Source organism: Crocodylus porosus, unplaced genomic scaffold (assembly GCF_001723895.1).
Source record: "Crocodylus porosus isolate Cpor-Errol unplaced genomic scaffold, CroPor_comp1, whole genome shotgun sequence".
In the NCBI taxonomy this organism is placed as follows: domain Eukaryota; kingdom Metazoa; phylum Chordata; order Crocodylia; family Crocodylidae; genus Crocodylus; species Crocodylus porosus.
The window spans coordinates 148,742,487-148,768,117 of NW_017728906.1; the positions used below are offsets into that span (position 1 = coordinate 148,742,487).

Consider the following 25,631-nt stretch of genomic DNA (forward strand, 5'->3'; position numbering starts at 1 on the left):
CTACTTACATTAGCCTAGAAAGGTGGTTAAGACTGAGCAAATATTGATGTTAAGTAATGTTTCTTTGGCTTCCTTTAAAATCAGCTTTATTTTTAACCAGCAACTGCAATTCCTCTCAGACAATTGCCAGTAGGATATAGTTTATAATTTATATTTCTAGGTTACTGTATTTAAACACATGATTCTGTTTGTTTTTGCTGCCTGTGTATTTACTTCTGTGCAAGGCAAGCCCATTTAATGAACTAAACAAATTGACAGCATCCCTTTAAAAGCCATTATGCTGGTCCAAAACCATTGCATATGAAGAAAAACTTCTACTCAAAAAGTATATCTTTTACTGATTTGCTCACATTGAATTAATAAAATAAGAACATTAATAATAATGTACATTACCTTTTTGCTTTCTAATAACAAACAACGCCTCTCAGTAGTTTAATAAGAAAAGCCTGTAAATGCAACATTATATATCAAACTGACAAAAATCCACATACGCATTTCTAAACAAGACTGTAAAGGAATTAAGTATATACCTCATCTAGCCCATCTTTAAATAAAGAATACATATAAATATTACTGATTCTATCCAGATTAACTTGTCACACAAAGTACAAGAATTAACAATATAAAATTCCTGAAGAGTGGAGTACATAACACTATAAAAACGCAGAAGAAAAGTTCTGGTATTCACTCAGTTTCTAAGGAGTCTTAAATGGAAGGTTATGGTGGTCATTATTATCTATGAAGTGCTACAAATAATGTATGACAGTCCTGTCAGTATTGTGATCAAGAAGTAATGTGCAATGCTCTCCTAAAACTGAGCCTGAGCACAGCAGGTTAAATTGAGGAAGTCTAGACAAAAAACTGTTTACTTCTGCAAAAAATATCTCACTACATAGAAAAGAAAAAAATGACTTGAGCAAACTTTGTTTTGAATTGTCACATAATGCAAATCTTCTGGCTGAGAGGGAAATGGAGCCTGAAACTAAAATGACTTTTAAAAAAAAAATTACAGTTTAAATGGTATGCCTTTTTTGCCTGGAAAAAAAAGCATGAGATTTCCCTTGTTTCACTGTGACAGAGAACAATAGCACACATAAGGACTTATCCTAATCCATCTAAATGCAGGAAGATTTTTCTTCATTGCTCTGGACAAGAACATAATCAGGCCTAATATAGGAACTGCGCCATAAAAATGGAAGTAGTTTGCATTACAATTTTACTTTTTAAATTTCTTGTATCACCCTTTAATGCTGAAAACATACAGCTGCATGCTTCAAACAAAACTGGACTCTAGAAAGTGATCTTTATTGGCGAGATTTAATCCATCCCTCTGAACTTCAGCCACTGCTAATATAAGGCATGTCCCCACAAGTAGGAACGTATTTCCCCAAGAACAAACAGTAGCATCACAATATGTGCCACTGCTACTTGTCCCTAGGGAACACCTGTAAATGGGTGCTCTGGCACGTAGCACATTGCCCCAGGTGGGGTAGGGGAGGCTGAGACCAGTATCTGGGCTGACCCCAGCAGCCTTACCCGGGGTCCCGGAGGCCTCCAAAGGCCACAGCTGTGGCAATCCTGCAGCAGGAAGCATGACCATCAGCTAAGTTCCAGTTTAGGCAGTGCAAGCTGCTGCCACATACACCATCCTGGGTTTTTTAGGTGTGGGTTTTTTGACACTGCTCATGCATGCTTGTCTGGACACGCCCATGGAGTTGGACTGTGGGTTGTTACCCACAACTCTCAAGTCTATGTACCAGTGCACCTCCACAGCAATGCACCTGAGAGTTCTGGAGCAACTGTTCCAGAGATCCCAGGAGCATCCTCTCTGCTCATTTTGGGGTGGGCTGTATTCTTAGAGGCACAGATGGTATCATGGCACTAGAGCTGCAATTGTCTCTGATCCTTTTATAATAAGAACCCTTCTTAAATTCTCTTTCTTATCCACACACTCATGCTACTGCCAAGGAAAACCTGGTACCTGAAACACAGGAAAACTGTTGTGCCTCATATAAATATTTTTTTCACAGGGCAAAATACCATGCTACAAAGTTAGATCCCAAAGTTACTTAGCATATTGTCCTTATTAGGCCTGTGCACGAAAGATCAGGAGGTTTTCTATCCCTATAAATGCAATTATATGCTGCGCACACATTCTTCTGGATGTTATACACTGCAGACCTTTTTCATCTTTAAAAAAATCCAATCAAACCAAAAGGAAGTTCCCAAACTTAAACTGGGTGTGTGAGGCTCTCAAGTATTTAAATAAAATTGGTTGATGCTTTGGAGACAGCCTGGAAACTTCAATTAATTCCTTCCTAGGCATGAACAAAAGGGAAGAGTGTTCCAGGTTACTAAAGGGTGAGTATGGAATACAAAGTATTCTAGGGCATGCAACAGGAAGGAGAAAACCTTGGAAAAGGAAAAAGACACAAAAAACAAAACCTTATCTTTGACCTAAGGTTCAATGGATTATGTCCCGCAACCATCTGTTACTTATAAAGGATGACCCATGTTATAAATTAATGTGATTTTTTTTGTGCACTAGCACTCTGGTATTCCCAGACGTTTTCTTAGTTCAGCCGCCCTTTTTTCCATCTGTTGAATGTTCCAGTGCCGCTGTCTTTTATTCGACTGGAGTTTGTTCAGTTGACAATGCAAACGTTTTAGAATAGCATCACATCTTTTATTCTGTACCTAATAAAACAGGGAAAAAAATCATTTGAAAGCTGCTAGCAGGCAAATCAATACGAAACACAAAGAATGAGACTAGTGTAGTTAGCTGGGATCTACTGTAGGGAAGGCTTCTCTACAGTGGCAAACATTGATTTGTACAAAAAAAAAAGATTATAAACTATACAAAGAGCAGAGGGTTCAGACCATTTTTCATTCCTAAAAACCTGGACTTGCCTGTTACCAAGGTTAGTGATGGAATAATTTAGATGACCTTGTTATAGTCTTCAGTATTTACACCACACAAACAACCATTTAGCTTCTTCATAAAATGGCAATACTGAAACATAACAGCACTGTAGCACTTCTGCCGTCAGCCACATTTGTTGAGAATAGCTGCTACTGAGGTTTATTTGAGGGTTACACAACAGAGGTGTTTTATTTAAAGGTAAAAACCACATGCATGTGACTAATACTGCATTATTAAAACTTGTTTTAATGGCATATATTATCAATCTTGTTATTTACTAAAACATTATGACTGGCATACATTTAACGTATATTTTAAAATATACATTTACCCCCACATGCACAGGATTTAAGTTTCACTGCCCCACCTTTAACATGCACTGAAATCAAACAGACACTTCTACATGCTCTTCATCATCATCTTGTAAAGGGGATAGGTTGATTGCACTCACCATGATTGGCCACTTCATTTTGATTCTTATCCATCACAACTTTTCTAGTGAACTGTCAGAATCAGACTCAGCACTGGCTATGTACAACTATATTTGATTAGCATTTAAAATGTATAATCAGCACCATCTTTGAGAAAATCTTTTGGTGAATGTGTATCTTTGCTTCTCTTGTTGGTGAAACTTCAGGAATGTGAACCTGTACAAAGGTGTCCTCTACACAGAAATACTTTCAGTGAGTAGGAAGATAGAACAGCGCCCTTCTGGTTTCTGCTTCCTACTGTACCTACAAATCACCTGGTTTCTGTTAGAGGGGAATAATGTCACTCCAGCATAAAAACCATGAGTGTTAGATGACCCAATTCTTATTGGAAAGGTGGGCTGCCAGTATAAAACAAAGAGAGGAAATTATCAATTTTCTCAAATATCAGCTCTCAAGGTTACAAGGATTTTAGCAACACTGACAGTATTGCTGCTATGACTGGTTATTATATATATTTGGTAAGGTAGGGCTAGCAGCCTCTTTGCAAAACATTTTAAAACTTCAGGTACAGTACTAACATTCTTTCACTAGACTGTAATTATATTCTATTCAAAAGACTTTACCTCAATCTCTTTTCTAAGCTTAACATGCATTTTTTTCTCTTCTTCAAGGTGTTTTGTCTTTTCATTGATAGACTCTTTCACAACACTAATTTTCTCTTTTAAGTGTGTAATTTGTTCCTGCAGAAAAAGTGGCTATAAAAAAAATTGTTTGTAAAACAAAATTACAGTGCAATTGTTTACCTTGTTATAGGTGTCATCTTTTAACAATTTCTGTATAAAGAGTTACTGTAGCTTAAGAAATACGTTCAGCACTTTAAATGGGTTGACTTCAATACCGTTCCTGATTACCTGAACATATCTGGTATTTAAAAACAGCAGACAGAAAAACATTACTCAGGAATATGGAAATAGCTGCAGCACTGAAGTACCTTGAATTTGCCTAACACACTACTACACATGCAGCTGTTTTTATTTTTTTAAGTATCTGAAAAATGTGTGCATGAGTAGATAACAACCTGGAGTCATTATCTTGCCCTTCATAGTCTCACCAAACTTGCTTTTTGTCAATAGTGACCTGGGAATATATTTCCTTATGGGTTAATTACCTCAAAAAGCTATAGAAGTTGGAGTGCATCTTCAACACAGTAGCTGTCCATCATACTGCCTGTGTAATTGTCCCTTGATAACTCACTAAACCACCTGCAGTTGGCCACAAAAGCATATCGGGCTAATTGTCTACTGTAGCAACCTGCATTTTCAACACATACAGTGATGGCACGACTTATAATTCACCTTGTGGCTCCATGGCCATTCACACTAAGTGTATGCTCAATCAATCATAATGACCTACATTCACCACACCCAAATCCACAAGGCCTGATGGCCAAGTGAGAAGAATCACACTGGCACTTGTATAGCTGTAAACCAGACATACTAGACATAGGCATCTCAACACGTGTGAGAAAAGAGATTTTACTTAAATAGTAAACAAAGGGGAGAAATCTATGTTTTTCATACAAATAATTCTGTGACAACACAATAAATAAACTTGTTCACCCCTGACTTCCGCTACAAAATTAGTCATCACAAATAAGTAAAAGTGCCAGATTATAAAAACCCTGTAACTTTTGTGGACTGTGAAAAACTGGACGCATCTACATGTGCAGTGGCAATACACTGGGGGTGGACGTGCACCCCCTGAGAGTCCTGGTGCACCCTCTGACAGGCCACATTCCCTGCTTAGGTAATGGGCAGGGGGGGCAGGCGGGAGTGCTGGAGACTAAGAGCACTGCGGTCACTTCCAGGAGTGCTGCAGCCACTTTGGCCATGGGGGGGGACCCCCAGATTGGCCACGGGGGGACCCCACCAGTTGCTGACTAAGGTGGCACCAGTCACCCATGTACACATGCACTTTAACTCACAGTAGCCTATTCTACTGCACATTAAGGCTTCACAGCAAAAACAATGGTAATATGCCAACGTGCAAGAGAATTAACGTACCGTGTGTTGTGTCACTAAAAAGGTGTTTGCTATTGCTACTGCGCATCAGGGCAGTCTACTGTGTTTTATGTAGTATCTCATTAGAAGTACTAAACCTAATGCGCAGTAGCAAAAGCACACTAATGAACTTGTAGACATGCCCACCATGATCTAAAAGTACTGCATTTGTGACTTGGTCAATGCTAGGTTATAGACTATGGGCATCTATACACATGCTCTGGGGGGGGCACTCTAATTAGAGTGGCTCTCTGAGAGCTGCTCTAATTAAAAAGTGCCCACAGCATCACATGTATTCAGGTTCCTGTGCTTCAAAATGGCAGTGAGGGCACTTTCACTAAAGCCTGTTTGCCATTTTGAAATGCTGGGACACAGAATACATGTGACACAGAGGCTGCTGGAGTGCACTAATTAGCATGGTTCAGCAGACTCAATTAATCAAGTCTGCTCTGATGTGTGCTAATTAGCATACATTGGAGCAGAGGTTGTCATGTGTATAGGTGCCCATTGTGATTACAAAACACGATCTTATGCAAGAAAGCAAAGTTATTCAGTGCAGAACTCAGTGTTGCAGTTTTTCAATATTCTGACAACTGGCTTCAAAGCCTCAAGGCTAGAGGTAGCATTGCGTATCAGATGACTGGTGATAGAAGTGAAGGTATTAATCCAAACATGATCAACAGTGGGTTAGAGCAGTGAATCTAGGTCTGCTCGCTGCACATTTACAATTTAGACAATATGGCCTGTCTTTGCAGTTATGTATCACTGAGAAAGTTGGATAAAACAAATAGAAGTCAAAAAGCAGAGGAAGCAGATATTTCCCAGGCTATGTACACAGACAGGAAAGATGAACTTAATATTGTTATCATCAGAATCTACATTGCTTCAAGCAGTTCAATTCAGTTTTACCGTGATTACATATCAAGCAAGGAGAAAACAGTGGATAGTGAATGGGATTCTGCAACAATTGCTATGATCTTGGAATCAAAGATAGGAAATGGAAAATGTACCCAGCCACATCATCCTGAAAACCCATCAAACATCCAAATAGAGCTTCTCTTGGTGACAAGCACCAACGAATTGTAATGATCAGAGCCTAAAAAAGTTCTCTTCTCAATATCTCTTGTGAGACTTCATGTTGAGTGACTGGTTTCAGCCAGCACCAATCCACTGACCAAAGTGTGGGGATGAAGCAACTCCAATGGATATCAATAGCTATAAGTGCCACCCTGGAATTTAGTTACGCAAGCAGCTGTTGAGGATATATAAGCTTTGGGTAGTAGCATGGCCCTGGTGGTGACAACACTGTCACTGTGAACTAACTTTGGAAACGCATTTGAGTGGCTGATGATTCTGGCAGAACTACTGATGATCTGTTGAGTATCTAGTAGTAGACTGGCAGCTAATGACAAGAAAACTAATTAGAGATGAGATATACTCTCCTCTTACATGGAAAACTAATCATAATGGATTTATGTGTATGTGTTATTCAGATATATATACAGAGTTGTATGTTCTAAATAAATTCCCACCTATTGTAATTGTCTATGATATTATTCATACAAAAATATCTCCTACATAACTAAATGGCTTTAATAAAAAGCCTATCTAGTGATACAGTTCATCCTCTGATAAGAAAAAGGAAATTTAAACAAGGTAAACCATGCATCCCACATAGCCTTTACTATAGAACAGCCATACCAGATTTATACTATTTTTATAACCACATACAGCAGAAAGTAAGCAGAACACTGAAGAGAGTTTATAGGCAGTAAAAAGATAGCATATGTTCCTTTGTGTAGGATCAGATGCAAATATAGATGCGTTTTACATAAACCACATTCTAAAATTTAGTGCAATTGATTTCTCGGCCACCCAAGTAATAAATACTTCTGGCATTACATATATAGAAAAACATACAGGTTACAAAAAAGTTTCCCAGATGAAAACAGCGTCATTTATATTTAGAAGAGACATTAAGAGTTTGAATTTCACAAATAGCTGCATAAAATGTCATAAGCAACTATAACTCCCTCTACAATAGCAACGAGAAACAACCTTTCCATGTTCTATGAGTTAAGTCTCTGATAGAAACATAATAGGATAGCTCCGTGCCATGGCCAGCTTCAGAGAGAGCTCAGTCTCACCACCAGCACAGCTGGGCTGCTGACCTGGGAGTTCCCTCACAGGGTGCATCTACATGTGCTTTTGAAGGTGGTGCAAAAAATTCTAGCTTAATGCGCTGGAATTGCACCCAGGTACCACATCTACATACATGCCTGGGACCACAGCACATTGAGCTGAGTTGGAGCAGCCCCAACTGGCAGAGGGCCTGGAGGGTCAGCCTGCCAGCCTGGGGGTGCTCTTCCCAGCAATGTGCTGCAGAGTGGCTGGCTGACCCTTGTGAACCTTATGCCTCAGCAATCCATTTCAGCTGCTACACATGCACTGCTGCAGAGTAAAAAACTGTGCAGTAGGGTAGTACTTGTATTTACAAGTACTACTACCCTGCTGCAGAGTTAATTAGTTCACCCAGGCCTAATAGGGCCTGCGTGTATAGAAGCAAGATGTGGAGCTAACTAATCTACTCTATAGTAAATGTCTTGTGTAGTCTCTAAAGATGCCACCCTGCCCTCTCTTCTGCCTGACTTCAGACTAACACAAGTGACTAATTCTCACAGATTTCCTTAAAGCTGTCATTGTCCATTAACATTGCTGCAAGACATAGTTATGTTAATTAGGCCTTTCAGTCTAAAAGCAAAAGATTTGATTCGAATCTCAATTATACTTAACATTGCTCTTTGATTCCATTTTTTTCACTAGGGTTATTCCTGCTTGACACCAGCGCAGGTTATGTGGACCCTGTGATCTTAAGATTATTTCTTATATGCAGTTACTAAATTTTCCCTTGGAAGTTTCCCTTCAAAAGCATTTAGGTTAAAGACATATACAAACACAGAAGTGCTATAAATGCAGAAAACAAAGATGATAAAACGGGTATTTTTTTCCTTCTCCTTTCTTTCTGTTCTTTCTCTTTTCTCATTAACACAAACTTCTCTTGGTAAACAGCTCAACTACAACTCATTACCGACCAAGAGAGTTAAACCAGTATTGTGCTGTTAGCTGAAATACCATTTACAAGGATCTATACTGGGGGGTTGGCATAGTGCTTATATAGGTTTATATAAGACCCAGCAGGATTTCACAAATAGCGCTAAAGGTAACTGGTAGGTTTTAGCTAGTAGCATGGTTTTGTTACAACCATGTTAATATCATTACACTAAGAAATAATGTAGGTACAAGCAACTGAACTAGAATATCAAGAATAACATATGGCACAATTTTTGTCATGGATTAAGATCATTATATTGCTTCAATTAATTTCATTTGGATGAAGAGGTATACCACAGAGATAACCATTGTGAGGAAGTTGACCTGTTTATTATTTAATAATGTAAAAAAAAAAAGTACACAATTGGAAATTTATCCAAAAAGCCACGTCATACCTGCGCTTGTTTTATAACATGTCCTTCAGGATTCTGGAGCTCATGCATTAATTGTTCCTTCTTTGTTTTCAGCTCTTTAACTATGGACTGTTTTTTAGCAAGCTCAATCATAACTGGCATTTTGCTTTCAATCTCCCAAAATAGTGCTTTATGGACCAATATTTTCTCACGATATGCATTGTTATTGGCAAGCATTGTCTCAAATTCTTCTTCAGCTGTTTCTGTGTCAAGTTTAAGCTTTATGTTTTCAGCATACAGGGATCTGACTTGGGCCTCCAGACTTTTACAGTTACATTCTGTCATTTCTATAGCATCATCTTGCTGATAAATTTGCCTTTCTGTTGCTTTTGTGTCTAATAAAATAGTGTCCCTTTGTCTTTCAAGGTCCTGAAGCTCAAACTGTAAAATATTGCAATAATCAACTTTCAATTGAAAGTGATGTTTGAGACAATCATAGGGAGCTATTTAAACAATATGGCCTACATTTAATTAGGTGGGGCATTTATTTGTGGAACACAAAATAAACCATCTATAAGCCTTAAAAATAATCTTTTGAATGGAAGAGCATTATTGTTCCATTTTCTAAAATCATCACCTAAGAGACATAACACATGAGCAGTGTCCTAGGCTTCATTCATTTGACCTCAAAGGTGAGTAGGCATAAAATGTACTGTCTTTCAGATGAGTTCAGCTTCCTCATATTCACCTGGTGTGTAGTGGGATGTGTCAGGCTCATCCTTGTCAAGCTCCCTAATGATTTGCCTAACAAGGAAAACTGGTTTGTGTCAGACTAAACCTAAATACTTACCTGCATCTGACCTGAGAAAACAACCATAGTTCAAGTAGAGCTGCTAAAATTGAACTAAAGGTGTGTCAGCCTACACCATAACAAGAATGTAGTTGAGTTAAGACTGGGTAGCTAACTCCATTCTATTCTGTCAGGGTCATATAGGGAATATCCACAACACAGCAGAGTACTCAGTCTTGTCCCAGCCATGTTCCCTGCAATTCAGACCCAAAAATGAAACAGTAAGATGCCCAGAAACACCCCAGCCTCCACTCTTGGGAATGCAGAAACCCAAATCTTGAATGCAGTGCCAGGGGTGCTCCCAAGACATCTCATTTCCAGGGTTGCTGTGTGTGGTACAGGAACCAATTGGTGGGACTAGCTTTAGTAATAATAAGCAGGGATCCTGGTTTTCTCTGATTTTAAAAAAATCCCCAATTTTCAGTTAAAGAAGTGTGACTCCAAATCCACATCTTTCCATACTTTAAATTAAACACCACTTTATATATGGTGGTGTGTGTGTGTGTGTGTGTGTGTATACACACACACCCCACCATCTATATCTGTGCGTGTTACACACACACTTATACATACACCCCTCTTCAGGCCCCAACCCCATACTCTTGGAACTCCAGTCAATTAAACCAGAAAAAAACAGGAACCCCTGTAGTAAGACTGATCTTTCTGCTGCCATGATCTCAACCAGGTCCATCCAACTGTTGGGCGCCCAGGGAACTTATGCACCTGAGGCCAGACAGCAAATGGACTGCATATGGCCTCCAGGCTACATGCCAGATAGCATGCCCCCTCCACTACACCATGTGAAGCTTCCCCACCAGGGCCAGGGAGGAGAGAAGGAGGCAAGGGGAGCCTGGATACCCCAGGGCAGCAGCTGGAAGGTGACAGGGAGAGCAGTGCCCAGGCCAGTAGCTAGGTGGTTGCGACTTAACCCCCACACAGGACACATGCAGCCTGCAGGCCACCAGTTAGAGAGCCCTGATCTAGACTTATCCTTTTCTCATGACTGTGATAGCTGAGTGTCTCACACCATACTAATTCCTTAAGCAATGTGGCTACATCAGTTGCATATGGTTTGTTCCAGTTCTCAACCTTTCAACCAGGGAAGAATTGTACAACCAGTGAAAGTTTTGCTATTGTCTTAAATGCTTAGATTGTAAGAGAGGCTTTTTAGTACCATTTGTGTCAGCTAGGCCTTATCCACTAGTCATCCTGAGCAGGCAAGCAAAAAATCTGAATAGCAATGATCTAAATTTGAAGAAGTTATTGTTTTGCATATAGATAAGGGGACAATGTTAAAAAGGCAACAGCTATCTTGCCTTTTGTGTTTCATGAGTTTTGAGTACCAAATGATTTAACCATAACATTCTTCTAACTCTGATTTTTGTAGGGAATTTCCAAGGATTTTTATAAAGAAAGAAAGGGAAGATAGCGTAAGAAAGCAAATAAATTAGCCTACTTGTCCAGGATTTTGAAGCTCTAGAGCAGGGGTGGGCAATTCTTTTGGCTGGAGGGACACTTAAAGAGATTTGGTGAACTGTTGTGGGTGGTAGGGGCATTTATCCTATCTAGCCCTGGGCCTGTCCACCCCAAACCCACCCCCAGGGGCCCCAGGCAGAGCAAGCAGGGTCTCCATGGCAGGACCACTGTGGCAGGACTCACTGGGCTGGGTAAATGGAATGGGATGGGGCCACGGGAAGCCAGAGAGCAGTGGCCCAGAGTGGGATTGGTAGGTGGGGCTGGGGCTGAGGCTGAAATTGCAGGGCAGTGACAGCAGGGGATTGGGGCTGGGGCAGAGCTGCAATCTGCTCCACACATGTCCCCATGATGGGCACTGGTTCCACAAGCAGGGATATGAGGACAGTAGACTGTGACTCTGCCCAGGGCCCTGGCCCTGTGCTGTCACCACACTGCAATCCTGGCCCTGGCCCCAGCCATCCCATTCTGGATGCATCTCCCCAGCTGCACTGGTTAGAATCCCTTGGTGGCTTGGATCCAATCTGTAGGCCATATTTTGCCCACCCCTGCTCTAGAAGTGTTAAAAAACTGCAAATCTGTGCAAATTTTATGCTTTATTTGGAGCATCTATGTCAGACTGTACTGTTGTGTTACCCTGGCAGGAAAGAGAGGTTCTAAAGGAAGAAGGTCAAAGTAGGATGCCTCTTGGGCATCTTAAAGGCTCCAGAAGGAAGGAAGATGCTGCCGTACTATTACAGTGCACTTCAGATTTTTAAGGTACCCAGGGGCCCTCAGAATGATGTGCGAGCCCTTTGCCCAGTCCCAGTTCTCCTTATTGATTTAGGTAGTTGACTATGAAACCAGCATACTTGCACATAAATGATCAAAAAGAATCCTTCCTCAGGTATATATGACATGAACTCGGCAAAAAAAATCTACAGCACATACTTGGTATGTAACTTTCTGATGAATGAAACTCAGATAAATCAAATCAGGAAGAAGAGTGTGCACTGCTCCCCCTTCAGAGAAATTAACTTCATGCAGAATTTCAAACCTCAGCTGTTACAAACATAGAACTATTAAAATTATTATAGGAATTATTCCTATAATAATTTTTCTTTGCAATTCTGACCATATTAAACATGGCTGATTTTTTTTTTTAACGTGAAACTTAAAAAAAAAAAAAAAAAAATCAGTTTTAGGCAGAAGTCAAGGCTGAATATATCAGTCCAAAAGATGAAAGTTTCAGAAATGTCCGTAAGTAGTTAGAACAGAAACAATTATACAAATTTAGCTATAACTAGATACATCTGGAGCTCTGCTGCAAAATATTAGCAAATAAAAGCTGCATTTAGTGGCAGTTAAGGTAGAAACAAGAAATATGTTATATACCCAAAAGCTATAAGTACAGGATGATTTTAAAAAAACCTTGCAGAAAGAGTACAAGGAGAACTGAAACAATTTAATGGAAAACTGCCAAAAGGAGTGATTTTAAAGTCTCATTCTTTCTTTATCCATACATTTTTACAAAGCATTCTAAAAATTCAGGATGTCTATATTTCTATGTTACGTTTTTGTTTTTGCCATTTCAACAGGATTTTCACAAAACATGGAATTAAACCATCCGCTAAAAATGAACTCTAACAGTCTTAGCTCTTGAACAGCCATATGTATAATGATACAAACATAAGAAGTCCTGGCAATGCTTAAGCCTTAGAGGGCAATTGAAAATAGCAAAGCCTAGAAATGTCATCTCTCTTTTACTCACAACACTACTTTCTTGCTTAGTACAAAACACGAATAAGATCTAATTACCTGCAACTGGGCAAGGACTGTTTTGCTCTTTTCTACCTCTGATGCTTGTATATGTTGCTGCTCTGCTACTTCTTTTACCACTTCAGCCAATGACAGCGAATTTTGCTTAGCCATTTCTAGAGAAAAAGACAGCAGCATAAAAACATAAAATAAAAATGCTGTACATATACTGTTTTCACATAGTTGAGTATGTTAAATGACTCTTTAAAAGAACAATACTTTCTGACTTATTCCTCCCATATGAGGTCAGATTAATCAGTTATTACTCCTGGGTCATATTTGTTCACCAAAGAAAATTTAGGAATGGTTAGAAACTCAAAGGAAATGATAATGAAGACGCAAAGATCTCTTCTTTGGAGTCTCTTTTATAAATTATAAATCATTCCTTTGTTTCATACTATAAATATTCCTACTACTATTCTATTGAGCAGATCCCGTTATAAACCAGGCATGTGGCAGAAGCATGTGTTGAGGCCTTGTTCTCTTTGTTTTTGGCTGGATAACTTAAACACTGCAGCTACAATAGCAACACGTATCTGAGCTGAGGCAAGTTAATCACTAAACTCTGTTACCTCATTGATGTACTTGATGTCTCTTAAATGAACAGCATAGAACAGGAAAAACTGGAAAGAATAAGACACAGGATTGAAACAATGGTAGCACACACAATGTGTTTGGTAAACTGATTGACAGCAATCAAAAAACTTATATAAAATTTATCACTGCTATATTTATATAATTTTAAGTAAAAGTTTATTAAGTCCAGGAAATCAAGTGATACTGGTTAAATATTCAGGAAATGTGTGTGGAAAACAGTGCCATAACAAGGGAAGGAGTGAGTGGGGCGACCACCCTAGGCGCTGAAGCAAAGGGGCACCAACAGAAGCTGCCCAGCCAGTGTGGGGTGCAGGATGGAGCCGCAAGCAGTTCGTTTTGGGGAGCACAGGGATGACGGGGGGAGGCTTTCACCACTGCGTGCACATCCCGACAAGCATGTGGGGGCATATGCCCCCCGGATCTGTGTGCAGGGTGAGGGAGGGCTGCTGCTGTAGGCTTTGCCCCAGGCACCAAAATTTCTTGCCATGGTACTGCACGTGAAATATATCTTCAAGATCAAAATGTGGTAGTCAACACACAGTTGAGCTATGAGCTGGAATTATGTTGAACACAGAATGTGATCATTTGCTTTTTTTTCTCTGCAGGTTTGGCTAGACAGAGACACATTGTAGAAGAACATATTTCAATTAGAAAAGCCACAGTGGCTGCAAATCAAAGTATACATTCACGTCCACAAGAAGAAAATAAAGAGATTTTTCATATACTGTCCAATGCAGGTAGAAAATAGTTATCAAATACACTGATAGTGTTGGAGTGATGTCATAGCCATGATGTCTCAGAGAAGCTGCAAGAGGCAAGGATTTTTGTGGGTGATAACTTTTATTGTGCTGAATATAAAAAAGATACCACCCACAAAAATCTGTGCCTGAGTCGAATACATTTCAATTGCATTTTAAATCAGGAAAATATTAACTGCAGCATTAAAATATTAACTGTAGTATTTAAATATTAATTTTATGTTAAGATTAAAGTAAGGAAAATAATTATGCTTCTTTTTTAGATGAACACAACCAGTGTGACTATAAGAAGTCCTGAATTCTTGGATGGACGTTAGACCTTCAATTCTGATCAATACCACTAACAGCTGTGGTGTCTGGAAATGTGGTATTTGTGGCAACCCAAGCAACATCATGTCCAGAAAGTCCTGCTATGGGAGTTCAGTATTAAGGCCACTCATGATTTTCCCCAATATTTGGTGTGCTCCTCGAACCCAAGCTTCTGAGGCCTGGCTATAATATATGAATTTAAAAAAGAAGGAAGATTTCACAGCTGAAAAATGTGACACCTAAGGGCTCAGAAATCAGAAGTCAAATACCCAACCATTTTCTAATTGAAAAAGCCTCACGATTTCACACTCAAACTCCTGGTTCTTTGAGACTGGATTCATGAGGCATTTTGGCCTGTAGGGCTAGTACCACGGACCTAAAAAAACCTCACCAAACACTGGCAAGAGCCAGTGGTCAGCCAGGTCTGTAAGAAGAGAAAAAGGGAGGCGTAAAGGCACTGGGTTTTATACCGATAGAGCACAGCCAGCCTGTCCTCTATGATGACCAGGCCACCCCAGGTGGAGGAGAGCAGGTACTAGGCCTAGTTCGGTGGCACCCAAAGGCAAATACAAGTCAGGCGGGAAGCTGAGGGGGGACAGTGGGACCTCACACACACACCAGTAGCCTAGCGAGCATCTGCAGAGAGGGAGAGAGCGAAGCGTGCCCCCGCGGCAGCGCGGAACTCTGGCCGAACTGACACCCAAAGACAAAAGCGTGCAGCAGAGGAATGGCGCATGCGCCGTTCGCAAATGAAAGCTAGAGCTGTGGGCTCGTTTCGCCCCCGTTCGGGCCCTGCTCACGAGGCTTGGCTTTATTTACAGTTGCAGGTGCACCCCGCGGGCGGGCCGAATTCACATTTGCAGGCTTCTGCATGGCCGGAGTTAAAGACCAAGCCACCCCCTTGCCTGCGAATAACAGCTCCGAGGAGCGGAGCAGAGGAAATGCAACTTTCTCAGGGCGCTGCAGGAAAGACCAGTCTCCCTCTCCCTCTCCCCCTCCCCCTCCCCCTCCCCCTGCACGGGGGTGAGGCACTTCCTGGTGACAGTGCCGCCTTTTCAGGGCGATTGCAGCTCCGCTGGGAATGGCGGGTCCCTTCCAGCTGTGGAGGTGAGCCGCTTGTACCTCCGCCTGGGTAATCCGACTTCACTTCATCCGTCTCAGGCTCTGGGGCAGAGACGGCTCCTGCCCCCCCTGTCTTAGCCCCCCTCTTGCATGTTTTGCCTTATCGCAGGCATGTCTGAAGCTGCGTGCTCCTGAGCGAGTCTCAGAGCAGCACACGCATAACGGCTGGGTGCTGATTTAAGCGAGCCCATGGGTGCTTCCAGCCTGAGCGTGACCCTAGGCTTTACTCTTGTGCAAACGCCTCTCAGGATTTCCTGCGGACAGCGAGAGCTGCCGCCCAGGGGCCTGGGGAGCGAGACAGGCTCTCCCCGTTCACAACTCACCTGGGAAGGGAATTTCCACCTTGGAGAAATCAGCTGCTTGGATTGGCAATTAGGATGAGGCTATATAATAAGGCTGCTAATAGTTCCTTTTTATAGGATCCCCTTCTGAGGCACTGGCCATTTCTGTAAGTAAATGCCTGCCGTTCTTCACTCTCCGTTAATGTTTATTTCTGCAATTTCAGATCTGCTTCCTATTTTAAGTGCTAAATACTAACTTTTGGGTCTTTCCATTTCATAAATTAAGATTAACAATGAATTTTTGGGGGTTTGCCCTGGTTGGCATGTAGTGCTTTATTCATAAGAGTTTCCTCTTCCGTGTTTGTTTAAAATACTAAATGCTTTGTATCTTTTTTCTGCTGTTTGTGTATGTCCGTATTTATCTAGCATAACATGTTAAATAATCCTTGTCCCTTTTTTTTATTTAAAAAACTATCTATTAAAAAACAAAACAAACTGAGCACTGCCTTAATTTAAAAAAAAATGAGTCTGAGTGATAAGATGCAAAGAAAATCAATGTGGGGAAAAGGGAATAACATATTTTTAATATTTTAGTTTTAAAACACTTTCAAATTTTAGGAACCTTTCTTCTGAAAAATGTTTCTGTTCTAGTTTGGCTTTTTTTTTTTTTTTTTTTTTCCTATGTAGTTTTCCTCTTTAACTTCCTTCCATATCCCCACTTCACTCTTTTGCCTTCTGTCCCAAAGCTAGTAGAAGTGTGTGTGCACTTTAAAAATATTTAAATGGGTTTTAAAATTGTATACTTAAATTGTTATGGCTTTCTTCTTAAAAACAAGCACAGCTACATTAAATCTGATTCATATATTCTGTATGGAAAGACCTAAGACTTTTTTTAATCTCTTAAAACATTTAAATAAAAAGGTGTATAGGATCCATGAACCTCTAATCAAAAACTTTGCTTTACAGTCTGCACGCTTTTTCTGTCTGTCTTGAAGTAGGGACAGAAGTTGCACACAAAGTGGTTTAAGTGAGTGGAAACTGGTTTAAACCTGTAACAGAACAGAAGTTCGATGCACATGAGCCAGTTTCAAAATGGCTAAAACCAGTTTGAAATCAGCCTGGTTGAATGTAGTATCAGACACTTAACTGACTGAGCTCAAGCCGGTTTAGGGAATGTCTGTCCCACCCCCTTCCTGGTTTAAGTTAAACCAGTCCGCTAGCATGCTTTGCAGCCCTGGGCAGGGCTGTGCTCTCTACTTCAGTGGAGCAGGGCTGGCCCTGCCCTTCTGGTCCCTAGCTGGAGCAGGGGTGGGCAGGGATGTGGCCAGATGCCAGGCCCCATAAGGCAAAGGGGGCAGGGAAGAGGTTTATTCCCCCGCTCCCTCCCTTGTTCCACCAACACGGCTCTGCCAGCATTTCTCTGCTTGCTGCTCCAGTGGTGGGGGCATGGCCAACCCCAGCAGTAGCCTCAAGTGAACTGGCCAGGGAGGGAGTTTAATTTCCCCCTCACTGTCCCACTAGCATAGACCCAGCTCCCCCTTTGCTGCCACAGTGGCGGGGGCATGGCCAAGCACCACCTGGCATAGGCTCCCGGAGGCAGAGGGGGTAGGGAGGGGTTGGTCATTCTCCACCCACCACCCCAGGGGATTGCAGTGGGGTCTGCCAACCCCAGCCATTCCTGATTTTGCTTCTTGCATGGGGTGAGCAGTAGGATAAGTTCCCTCACTGCCCACTGTGCTAAGCACTGCAGGTAAAATAACCCACCTCCATGCCCTGGTGCCCGACAAGGCCATGTCAGCTGGCCTCTGGCTGCACCCCCACCCCTGCTGCTGGAGTAGTGAGGGGACAGGGACCATGACAGAGGCAGCACCCCCTCTCATGGTGTCCCAGAGCGCAAGCCTCCTCCTGGCAGGGGGCCATGCTGCAGGCAAGGATGGGGTGGTCAGAGCTGCCGCAGACTGCACGGGGCGAGTAGTGGCAGCGCTAGCAGAGGTCTGGGGGACTGGTGACCCCTCTGAGCCCCAGTGCTGCTGCTTACCCTGTGCAGTCTGCAGCAGCTCTGCCCACCTCCACAGCACAGCCCCACTTCTGGGAAGAGGCTTGCACTCTGGGACACCATGAGAGGGGGTGCTGCCCCTATCACGGTCCCTGTTCCCCTGCCAGTTCAGGGGCATGGTCAGAGACCAGCTGATATGGCCCCTCTAGGCAGTGGGGCATGGAGGGGGAGGTATTTCCCCCTCCCTTCAGTGTCTGGCAACAGGAAGGCGGAGGGGGCTTATTTTGCTGCTCACCCGGCACAGGGAGAGATTGGTGGTAGCAGCCAGGGCTGGCAGATCCTAGCTGTGGTTCCCTGAGGGCAGAGTGGGGAATAAACCCCCCTCTGCCTCAGGGGGCCAAGCCGGCTGGTGCCAGGCCTTGCCCCCACCCCTGCAGCTGTGGCAGCAAGGGGGGAGCACCAGGTGGACCTTGGCTCAGGTTCATGTTGGTGAAACAGAGCAGGGAATTAACACTGTTCTCCCCAGCACCATTTCCCTGCAGCTGACAGTGCAGTCTAGAGCCCCCTCAGCTCCTGGCCTGAGTGACTGCAGGCATGTACTTGCATTTTCTCAGTCTGATGGGAATGTCTAGTCCCTTAATTGGTTCAATCTAGGCAAGTTAGGTCACCTGCAAAGATTGAATCAATTCAGGCTCTGGCTTTTTAAATGTCTGTTCCTAGCCCTAGAGGGATAATCATCTTATTTGGGGAATCATGGTTTAGAAATATGGCAATGTAGGTCCTGTACCAGGAACTAGGACTCTACACTAGCTACAAGAAACTGGCAGTCACTTCAGACATTGGGACCTGGCCTCTGACTGCAAAGAAGACCATCACATTTTGCCTGAGGATACATTTTCAAGTTACCATCCTAATGCAACAGCTTGACACACACAAGCACCACATATCTGGTAAATAGATAAGATGTCTATCAGACAAATGTAAAATGGATAAGAGTATGAAGCGAAGAGATATTTGAAACTAGTAAGCGTGGCGCACTTGCATAAGCCAACACATGGGTTTGCTTGGCATATACCGTATTTTCAATAGTAGCCTTTTTAATGGCTCGGATAGAGGTCATAAAACTTAATAACATTCTACTTTGCAAATACATTTTGTTTACAGTCAACACCATTTTGTCCATGGAGAGAGATGATGCAAAACTGGAAAGATGCAGTAGTGAATCGGCCAATTATTCCTGTGTGCGCCTCCTAGCCATTTCCCCACTTGGTTTCTTTCCATGTATGCACATCATAACTGTGCAAGTAATCATCTCTCCCACAGCACACGTTCTTTTTTTCTCTTGTTAGACTGAGCTTTTGATAAATGCCTGCCAACTCCATGGGGAATAAAGAGATGAGGCAGCCTAACCTCTTGAGCTCTCTAGTTTAAAGCCTTTGGGCCTGTGTCTGTGGTCTACATCACCCTGCTTACCTAACAAGCAAATTTTCCTACTTGGCACTTTCCATTATATGTAAATAGTACTCTGAGGGAGACTGAAAGTCATTAATTCCTTGACAGACCTAGCCGTCTGCAATCAGGTTTTGATGGACAGTTCTTTATATATTTTAAGTGGGTTAGTAGATTCATTTGCATTGAGGCAGATTAAGTCCTTTGTGTGTTACATGCAAAAAGAGGAAGAAAAAACCAGTTGTCGTTACTTTTTTATTTTCAGTAAATGGCCACCACAGCTTTTTATGAGAGTGCTGTATGTTTCTTTGTAACCCCATACTGAGTAAATAGAACGTGAAAACGTGTAATCAGCTGGACTCATCTTGGTTTTGGAGTCTCTTAGGTTCCACTGTCCACAGCAGAAGACAATTGCCAGTGGGCACATCTATATGGGTGCATTTACTGCACAGTAACTGAAATTACTGTGCAGTATGGGTGCATGTCTACACGTGCACCCTGTACTATGCAGTAAATATGGCAACTTGCACAGGCTTGAACATGAGTTCTGATACCTGTGTCGTGCAGGTATTAAATGTACTTCCAATTAGTTACTGCATGGTAATGCACATGTAGATGCCTTGCCATGCAGTAACAGTGTGTGTGAGAACTGACTTGAAGACTAACTTTAGTCCCAAGTCAATCAACACACAATGTTAATGTACTTTAGTGACTGCACATGCAGATGCTGGCCTGTTCCCACTAGTGCACCATAAATTTAAGCCAGTGTAAATGCATGTGTAAACATGTCCAGTTGCACTGTACTGCCTTGTGCAGGTAAGCCTTGGGTTCGTTGTAGAAGCTGTACTTCTGCTTGTATGGGATAGCTGATCATTTTAGTGCCAGAACAGAGAGAAGGAGGCCTTCTGTATAGCAGGAAGAAGGATAACAGAAGGGCACATGCAGATTTTGAGAATCTGGGATTATAAATTGGAGATACTGTTATAGTAGAGGCCTGGCCTTAATGACCCTTAAGGCCCCATCCAGTTCTAGGTTTTCTGTGAATGTGTCTGTATGATTTATGAATTAAAGAGAGCAAGATGGTATTATGAGAAACTATTATATGCTGGAATACTGCTATGCAGCTATGAAATCCACCATTTACAAGGACTGTGTTGCATACCTTGGACTAGGGAGGGAGTTAACCATTGAATCTGAATGGTCACTGATTCAGGAGAAAATGCCTTGGGCTTTACCTGAGAGCTAGGAGAACCCAGCTGTTCCATACCTGTCTGCAAAGGGCTGGCAGATGGAGTAGTGGAAAACTACCACAGATATGAAGGGGTGGGAGGTGGGGGTGGGGAAGAAGACAAAAGTGACAATAAGAAAGGCAAAGACGGCATTAGTTTAAAACTATTGGGTAAGGGGTTTCCCACTGATATCAGGGGTACACCCAGATGAGCAGGAATGCATGTTTCCCTGAGGATGGGTAACAGCAGTGCTGCTGCTGCTGCTCCTTGTCTCTGGGGAACACTCATGTCATGTGTGCTTTGGCATGCAGCAGGCTATCCCAGGTGGGGTAGAGGAGGCTGGGACCACCAACTGCTGACCTGGCAGCCTTGCATGGAGTCCTGGGGACTTCCAGGAGCTGTAGCTGCAGCTGGAATGTGGCTCCAGTCAGCCAGGCTCTGGTTTTGGGCAGTGCATGCTGCCCCACTTTTTTGGCATGGGTGTTTGTTTGACTCCAGGATTCTGTTCAATATGGGGAGCTTGACAACCAGATCTGTGATATTAAAAATGCATTTATGAATACTAGATAATTTTTTTACTATCTCTAGTATGGAAAATGGCAATAATATATAGCAGGGAGACTTAAGCAAAGGCAGAATAATTACCAATTTGTCTAGTTTCCTTTTTTGCTCCTAACACTGGATGCAATTGAAAATTATATTTCAAATGACATTATTTTTTGCTGTGTCACTTTCTGTAACTGCATTTAAAAAAAACAAAACAAAACCCTTGTAATGTGTTATAACTTTGTTTGTTTAGACTGATTTTGTTTTTGTTTTCTGTAGGTTTTTCATTCAATAACTGGTACCTTTAGGCATCTTTAAATCATTTGGAATATGGCAGAAGCAGTGCTGATTGATCTACTTGGGCTAGAAATGAATTCACAGGATAGCAGCTTTCAAAAATTACTACATAACATGCTAGAAGCTGTTGAAAAGCACTATTCAGTCAGTGCCCCATCTGTTTACATAATGTGCTGCCAGACTCAGCAAAGTGGAAGGAATGGTGTGCAAGATTGGTTACTTAAAGCAATGAGTGGCTCTCAAATTCTGAAGAGAAGTTTTGAAGTTATCTGCGCAGCAAATACAACTGCTGCTTTGTACACAATTAAACAAAAACTTGATAAAAAGGACCTAAGCATCATTAAAATCATTTTGCCAGCACAAAGGAAAGCCTTAATGAGAGTATTTATAGACCACCTATTCACATCTGTCTACCAGTTTGAATTTGAAGAATTACAGGTGGACTGTGAACCCAACCACCTTCAAGAAGCTGAAACACAGAATGAAATGCAAACGCTCCCTGCGCAGGAGATGGAACTCATCATGAATGAGATTCAGACATACCTAGAAAGGCTGCCAAGCCTGAGAGGGGAGCTCACCATTCTCAAATCTGTCTTGATCCCAGGTAAAGTGGGAAATGGATTTTGTCTGTTTTTGGCTCTTGAACCCTACAAAGCTTATTGATCCATATAATCTCTTTTATTTATATGATTTGGAAATTTGAGGCCTGAAGGAGTTTTCCACTCCCAAACTGACAATATATGCTGCTGTAATAATGTACAGAGACAATAAAAGGCAATCAGAAGAGAGAAGTCCTGAGTATAGACATATCTTAGGACAGCCAAAGTCTGTCTCTGCTCAGGCACTCTTGTAAGACCAGGAGTACCACTGGGCCAGATTTAACTTGGAACATCACCAGAGGACACCTAAATTATGCTGGAACAGCCCAGAATCAGGTCACTTAGCCAGGGATCCTGGCTTTCTCTTTTAAAAGGAAAAAAAAATCTCTAATTTCTGGATTTTAAAAAAGTGTGGATTTTTTAGTTACTTTTTCATGATCAAAATGAAATGCCACTATATCCATCTAATCTAGCCTAGTGTTTTATTTTAATCATGAAAAAATGTATATTTAGGGTTACCTTTTTTTTTTTTAAGCTGGAAATTGGAGGGGAGGGGGTTTATTGGAGAAAACTAGGATACCTGCTTATAGCTAATTTTGTCCTTCTTTTTTCATGAGTAAGTTTTTTTTTTTTTGTGCAGTGACTTCAGGAGGAGAAGCATAGACTCTAACCCTATGTGTTTTTATTTTAGTGCTGATAGAGTAGGCAAGAAATGCTATCTTGAGAGAGGGTTGGTAGTGCCCATTTTTAAGAAAAAGCCATTCCAGAGTGAGCCATGGGGTACAATGCCATGCACACAGGCACACTTAAACTAATTGTTCCCTTTCTAAAGCTTGAAGACTTCAGCCAGTCAGAGGTGCATCTCTACTGTTGAAGGTGCTGGGTAGGAAGGAGCCTAAAGGGACTCCTAGCACGTTCTGTTGGATGCTGGCATTGATCCCTTGGATATTGTACTGTAGCAATGGGAAGGTGAAAACAACCTTGTTCAGATTTAAAACTACCTGCTTATTCATGTTCTGCCTACTTGAAATTATACTCCCCAAATAAAATAATTGAATTATAGGGATTTTTTTTTTTTTTCAATTTGGCGCACTTGCTCAGATATTAAGATAACAATTATGGTCTCCTGCAACTGTTCTCAAAACATCCTTAGACATTCAGAAAATCTTTTCTACCATAAAAGTACTAGTTTAACATTTTGCTACCTTGCTTTCCTCCTATGGGCATGTCCAGACAAGCCTGCATGTGCCTCTTGCTGCATCTTAAAGCAATATGAGATGTGGTAAGAGGCACACTGGGACCAAAAAAAGTTCCCTGCACTGCATATCTATTGTAGGCTCAAAATTTGATACCTGGATATCCAGGTATCCAAAAAAAACCCAAAACGAAAACAAAAACCCTGCAGAAAAAAGCTTTAAACTTGTAAATGTATCAATAAAACATTGTCCAACTGATCTCTCTCCTTATAGCGGCATGTCATTTTAATAGTGAAAGAACATTATTTTGGGTATTTTAATGAGAGAATTTGGGTTTCTTATTGGAGAATTTGCAACTTTTAAATGAGACACCTGATGTCTGCTGGTGAGACAAGTGCCAATACCTGGGCCAGCACTTGGGACCCAGTTAGAAGGCAGATGAGGTGGCTGACTTCTTGGCCATTTGGGGCCAAGAGGATACACTTGGACAGTTCAAAGCAGGCCAACACAAGGAGCACATCTGGGTCATAGCTGCCCAGATGACAGAGTGGGGGCACCCCATCAGGGCATGGGAGGAGTGCAGCCATGGAGCCGCAGGTCCAAGGGGATTGATGTTGTCACAGGAGGCATCAGGTCAGAGCTAGGCAGCCGCCCCCACTACCAGACTACTGCGGTGAGTAGAGGGAGCAGGGGCCACTCCAGCTTAGGGCTGCTTCAGCAGTCCAGCTGGCACAAGGGGTACTGTACTGTCCCCAGATACCAACTGGCTGGGCCTTGGAACCTACTGAGGGCAAGTAGCTGTGAGCTGCTTGCCAGGGCAGGCTTTTATCCTGCTGGTTTTTATGCAGGCTGTAGCTCCCCCTGGCTGCAGATCTGGGAGGAGCTGGGCAGGGTTACTTTGCCCCAAGTGGCACAGTATGCTCCCTTACCAAAGTGCGTGTCTGGGCACATGCACTGAGGCAAATATCCCTGGCTGATATTTGTGCCATTCTTATGAGTTGATTTCCAAGGCAGAAGGAAGGATTTTTCTGTATGAGTTGTGCAGAACTTTACATCAGAGCCAGGAGTTGGGGGATTAAGACATCTCTTGTATTGGAGAAGAGACAACTTGCTTAAATGCAATGAATGCACAGGCAGTAGAACTGTAGAGACTGTATCTGGCTCACATGCATGCAGTCACCACCTACATCCGGGCCTGGTGACACAATCGCAGAATGGATTTTCAGCACACTATTGGGTGTGGGTTTTGCCTGCACATGCCCACATAGCAGAGGCCTCCAGGAGGTTCAGCTCCTTGCTTCAGATTTCAAAGAAATAGCAGACTTATCTGGAGTCATTCAGTGGAGGGAGGAGCCACTTGTTCAAAAATCCCTTGCCTCTATACGTTCTCAACCAGGTGCTGTGGCACCCCAGATCCTTTTAAGGGCTCTGGGTGACATTAGAACTATAGGTGCTTGCTCACCTTTGATTCACAAGTTTAAACCCAGAGATGTTGAAGACTAATCCATAGGAATTTTGATATGCTTCAGTGTTTTCTGAGTTCTCTGCAACAGATGAATTGCTCTGTTTTTTCCAGAGTGTGTTTTTTTTTTTGTTTGTTTTTTTGTTTTTTTGTTTTTTTGTTTTCTCTTTTTGTTTGTTTTTTAAAAAGAGTGAAAGCAAAGAGCTGGCACTTTGTTTTACCATGTTGAGAACCATTGCTCTGTACTGTGAATACCTGGGTGCTGTTTCACCTGCTGTAACTTCCTTTCCAGAAGCCCTTTTAGAGAAGGAGGGGAACTATAAAACATAAAGCAGACTTGGCTTGTAGTGATGTCCTTGGATTTTCCCTGCATGTTTGAAAGGGGTTGTGTTGGACTGAGTAAAGATCCTGCTGCCTTGCATCCCTCAGCCTGGAGCTCTATGGAGTTCCAAGGTTAATGTTCTGTAAAGAACAACAATTGGAAGTCCAGGACCCGTCTCCTCTCCCCTTCCCAAATGGAGTACTGGGAAATGGGAAGAGCTCTGCAGCCTAGAGTAAACTGATTTTGGAGAGGACCAGGCTTGGCAACAAGAGAATAAAGCAGATCTCTACGACCATCTAAGTTGGGAAATGAGATCCAAGTAGTGGGGGTAAGCTTATGGACGGGATGCAGAAATGGGAGGTCTGGTTCAGTTAAAAGATACAATATGTGAATTTTATGCTTTCTGTCCTCAGGCTGCAGAGCAGAATGGAGGCTGTTCTTTTCCCTGTGTTTCTGAGCTGTACTAACTG

The 25,631-nt window shown here is 42.1% G+C and overlaps 2 protein-coding genes across 2 annotated transcripts in view; one reads left to right on the top strand and one right to left on the bottom strand.

Annotated features, from left to right (window-relative positions):
* Window positions 1-315: 315 nt before the first annotated feature.
* Window positions 316-15,752, bottom strand: CCDC122 (coiled-coil domain containing 122). The gene is made up of 6 exons (XM_019529876.1): window positions 15,463-15,752; window positions 13,571-13,621; window positions 12,999-13,114; window positions 8,921-9,319; window positions 3,978-4,094; window positions 316-2,697 (listed from the first exon to the last, which is right to left on the bottom strand). Exons 3-6 carry the CDS (start codon window positions 13,110-13,112, stop codon window positions 2,545-2,547), a joined length of 783 nt encoding a protein of 260 aa, XP_019385421.1. The 5' UTR covers window positions 13,113-13,114; window positions 13,571-13,621; window positions 15,463-15,752; the 3' UTR covers window positions 316-2,544.
* Window positions 15,753-15,834: 82 nt separating this feature from the next.
* Window positions 15,835-25,631, top strand: part of LACC1 (laccase domain containing 1) — a 17,930-nt gene continuing 8,133 nt past the window's right edge. The window contains exons 1-2 of the mRNA XM_019529874.1: window positions 15,835-16,232; window positions 21,565-22,186. Coding sequence (XP_019385419.1) covers window positions 21,616-22,186 — 571 coding nt within the window. The 5' untranslated portion in view covers window positions 15,835-16,232; window positions 21,565-21,615. The remainder of the gene's footprint in view (window positions 16,233-21,564; window positions 22,187-25,631) is intronic.

Excerpts from the sequence above, each read along its gene's own strand:
- CCDC122 (XM_019529876.1), bottom strand. The coding sequence starts at position 13,112 with ATGGCTAAGCAAAATTCGCTGTCATTGGCTGAAGTGGTAAAAGAAGTA. Across the intron at positions 9,320-12,998 it reads CAGTCCTTGCCCAGTTGCAG|TTTGAGCTTCAGGACCTTGA; the intron begins GTAATTAGATCT and ends AATATTTTACAG. Across the intron at positions 2,698-3,977 it reads AGCTTAGAAAAGAGATTGAG|GTACAGAATAAAAGATGTGA; the intron begins GTAAAGTCTTTT and ends CTGTTTTATTAG.